Raw genomic sequence first — 4,475 nt, forward strand, 5'->3', positions numbered from 1 at the left:
ATTGTAGAGATGAGGTCTCGCCTGCCCAGGCGGGTCTTGAACCTGCGGGTTCAGGCAATTCACTCACCTCAGCCTCCCAAAGGCAGGGGATTACAGACTGAGCCACCGAGCCCGGCTTTATTATTATTTTTTTAATGGGGATGGTTCAAGATCACCTATGCTGTGTCATGGCAAGTACAACGGGGTCTCAGAGAAGGGAGTGGTTGCTATGAGCTGAAAGAAGCAACAATGTCTTCCTAGAGATAAATGCAGGATCAGATGGTTATGAATTTTCATATGCATGTAGGAAGTCACGATAAATCAACCACATTCCCATGACCACGGCTGCTTCCACAAGCTGCCTGACTGAAAGGCCAGTTCTAACCCTGGCTCTGACTGCTCTTAGTTTGCCTGGGAATGCCGCCGGTGTGGCCAACTCATACATCTGCCTGGCACTGATCCAGCAAGGTGGCACCCTTTCCGGCTGGTTGCTGGGTGGAACAGAGTAGTCAAGACTCTGCCTCAATCCAGCCCAGGTTGGAGTTTCTCCCCCAGGGAACAGTTCTCTGCAGGGAAGGCAGAACTTAGAGGTCTTGACTCCTCACAGAAGCCTATGCTCGCATAGTCCCTGTAGCCTTTTTTTTGAGTTGGAGTCTCACTCTGTCTCCCAGACTGGAGTGCAGTGGCATGCTTCCGGCTGCTGCAGCCTCAACCTGCTGGGTCCCGGTGATCCTTCCTCCTCAGCCTTCCAAGTAGCTGGAACTATAGGCGCGTGCTACCACACCCGGCTAATTTTTTAAAAAATTACTGTAGAAACGAGGTCTTGCCACATTGCCCAGGCTGTGAAACCACGGGCTCAGGCAATCCACTCGCCTCAGCCTCCCCAAGTGCTGGGATTACAGGCTGAGCCACCGAACCTGGCCAGTCCCTGCAGTCTTGAGGGATGTGGCACTGCTTGTCCTGCTGCTGACCACCACCCTCAAGGGTGAATCGACAGAGTGGCTGTTTGCTGAGCACAGAGGGATGCATTTCCCTTGCTTGACTCAAGCTTGGGCTTTCCTGGAGGAGGCTGGGCATCTGTTAAGGCAGCATGCACCTACCTCTATTCCTAGTGTAGGCTCGCTGTTCTTTAATGATGGAGAAAATGTTTGCCCCAACCCAATTCTTGCCTGCTTCAATCTGTTCTACTTCTCACCAAGACCACTGCTGCTTCCCCTCACTCCCATCTTTTCATTCCTGTCCCTATCATCCCAATTTTGGCTGCCACAGAATCACTCCAGAAGCCTCACCTAACCCTACACCCTGCCATACCCCACTCTCCCATACCCTGGCCTTCCTTTGTCCAGGTCCTATTCATCACCTGGCCTGAACTTTTGCTACGGTCTCCTAGTTGGTCTTCTTTCTTCTGGCTATTCCCCCCTCCACTCTTTTGCTAGACTGGCCTTCCTAAAACATAATCCCAATCACACACCCAGCAACCCGATAGGTGCTCCTGCAGCCTGATGAGTAAAGTCCATGAAACCCACCCTGGCATTTGAGGTTTTCTATGGCCTAGTTGCGACCTCCCTCATTGTCTAGTCTTTTACCTACCCTTCATGCTTTCTCACTCCAACTCCTTTGCAAGTCTTAGGCCCCAAATTAAACCTGTCCTTCTTGACCTTCAATATCTCACTTTCTCTTCTCTACAACTTTATTGCATTGCCCATGCACCGCCCAACCCACCAAATGCTCTCTCGTGTCTTTCAACACGCAACTGGAGAATTCACTGTACCAAAGTTTCCTCTGACCCTCCCAAACAAATAGACATAAACCCTTCCCTTCACCATGACAAGTAGGATACTCAAATAATGATGGTATTGAGCATCTTAGTACTTAGTACTGGCTACACAGGTGAAGAAACCAAGCTGAGAAAGTTAGAGTAGCTTTCCAAAGCCACCAGCTTGTCAAGACTCGGCAGGGGACTGGAATCTAAGTCCATTGGACTTTGAAGGCCTTGTGTTTCTGCTCTGTCTACACTGCATCTCATAGTTGTCATTAGTGATGTATATTTATCTTTCCTTGACTGGTTGGAAGTCCCTCCAGGAAGAACCGTGTTTTATTCAATTCTTTTACAGGCTGTCATACCTTCCTGTTTTATTTCCTCCACATCAATTATCATTATTTGAGAGTGCCTTGTTTATTTATTTGTTTACTTTATTGCCTTCCTGGTTCCACTAGAATGGGGGCTTCTGGGAGCAAAGACTGTGTCTTTTTTGTTCATTGTTTCTCCAGGACCTAGAACATTCTCGAACCATAATAATCTATACTCAAAAGTTTGTTAAGTAAAAAACAAAATGGAAGAAGACAAATAGGCAGGAGAAAAATAGGAGGGTGAACGAATAGATATTTGCAAAAAAAAAAAAAAAAAAAAAGAATCTGGTAATCACCCCAGAACATTTAGAAAGAACTTCATTGTGTGAAGGAAGTACCACATCTGTATTTACTGTCAGGAATATTGTTCCAATTTGTTCCTTAGAACTGTCTTTCAAAGAATCAAAAGAGGAAAGAAGTGCCCACAAAAATCAAAGCCAAGTGCAGCTATCTAATTACAAATGCAAATACCGTTTGGCAAAGGAATTCCACTTCTAGAAAAGTATTCTACAGATATATTCACATATGTACAAGGTTAGTCACTTCAGCATTATTTGCTGTAGTAAAAGATTGGAAACAATCCTTATTCCCATCAAATGGAGACTGTTGAATACAAACTGTGGTACATTTATACAATGGATTATTATACAGACACAAGAATGAGGAAGCACTCTCTGTACTGACAAGGAAAAATCTATAGACTATATTGTTAATTGAAAAAATGCAGGGTGCAGAACAATGTGCCTAAAATATCACTCTTTGTGTAAAAATGAAAGGGGTAGACACAATCTCTGTGGCTTAAGCACAAAGAATCCTGGAAGGGCACAGAAGAAAGTAAGAACAATGGTGGTGAAGGGGGCAAGCTGGGGGCACGAGGACATGTAGATGGGGGACGAGGGTGGGAAGGAGACTTTTCCTAGTAAAACATTTTACCTGCAAACACTGAAAACAATAAAAACCAGCAGCTGACAGCAAACTCACCTGAATGCCAGGAGGGATGCTGTAGATGATCCGGATAGTTTTGCAGTCTGGGTGGCCAGGCAAGGAATGGGGGATGAGGTGGTACTCCATCTTCCCTGGAGGCTGGGTGCCCGTCTTCACCCCATAAATGGTCTTACAGGTTGGACACTGCAAACTCCCATCCTGAGGAGACAAGGCCGGAAGAGCCCAATCGGGAGACTGCTTTGGTAATAACCTTCCCTCTCAATCCCAAAAGGTACCTGAGATAAAGGGCAAATGGGGAGGAGCAAACGGGGAGGAAGGGGGAGAAGGCACCCAAATGAGTGAAAGATCTTAGTTTCTCTCAAAGCTTAGCTACCTAGTATATGTCTGCTTTCTCCAAAGTATCAGGTGGTAAATTCCACCAACAGTCCCTCACTCCACACTGAGGAATATGTAAGAGAAGCCCCTGTTCCTGAAGAGGAGACCAGCTCACTAGGGCAGGAAGTAAGCTCAGGGAACCACCACTTAACTGCTAAGTACTAAATGGGTGGAACAGACAGCAAGGACTCAAGAATAGCAGTTGCCCAATTGTCAAGCATGAGAATCATGCAGGGAGCTTTTTTTTTTTTTTTTGAGTTGGAGTCTCACTCTGTCACCCAGACTGGAGTACAGTGGCATGCTCCTGGCCAGCGCAGCCTCGACCAGCTGGGTTCTGGCGATCCTTCCACCTCAGCCTTCCAAGTAACCAGAACTAAAGGCACGCGCTACCACACCCAGGTAATTTTTGATTTATTGTGGAGATGAGGTCTCGCCAAGTTGCCCAGGCGGGTCTCGAACCCATGGGCTCAAACAACCCTCACCGCGGCCTCCCAAAGTGCTGGGATTACAGGGAGCTTGTTAAACGTAAAGATGCCAGGCCTCCCATCAGGCCCACTGAGTCAGAACTGGAAGGCTGCAAAGTGTAGTGGTCTAGAGTGTGAACTCGAAGGTCAAACTGCCTAGATTTGAGTCTCAGCTCTATTATCTACCTGCTGTGCAACCTTGGACAAATTAATGAACATCTCTGAGTTTCAGTTTCCTTACAGAACAAGAAAGATAAAATTATCTGTCTCATGGGGTTGTTGGGAGAAGTCAATGAGGCAATCTATAAGAAGTGTTTAGCATGTGGTGTTTCTAGATGTTATTAGAGTTTTGTGTTTTCTGTAGAGAGACTAATACTCGGACAGGTTTGGAAACCACTGCAATAAAAAGAGAAACTGGGCAACAAGTGCCAGAGTAAATGAGTTAGCTTTAAGAAAATGGTCCTTGAAGAATAGTTATGAATTGACTAAGAAAGATAGAGGCCGGGCTTGGAGGCTCAGCCTGTAATCCCATGCTTTGGGAGGCCAAGGTGAGTGAATTGCCTGAGCCCGCGGGTTCAAGAC

The 4,475-nt window shown here is 46.4% G+C and overlaps 1 protein-coding gene across 1 annotated transcript in view; it reads right to left on the minus strand.

Moving 5' to 3' along the window:
• The window catches only part of DTX4 (deltex E3 ubiquitin ligase 4), a 40,339-nt gene that overhangs the window by 12,164 nt on the left and 23,700 nt on the right, over nt 1-4,475 (minus strand). Inside the window, exon 7 of the mRNA XM_021711060.1 lies at nt 3,091-3,252. Within this exon, the coding sequence (XP_021566735.1) occupies nt 3,091-3,252 (162 nt within the window). The remainder of the gene's footprint in view (nt 1-3,090; nt 3,253-4,475) is intronic.

The sequence above is a fragment of the Carlito syrichta genome, unplaced genomic scaffold (assembly GCF_000164805.1).
Source record: "Carlito syrichta isolate Samal-C Ts95f unplaced genomic scaffold, Tarsius_syrichta-2.0.1 Scaffold301848, whole genome shotgun sequence".
Lineage (NCBI taxonomy): Eukaryota > Metazoa > Chordata > Mammalia > Primates > Tarsiidae > Carlito > Carlito syrichta.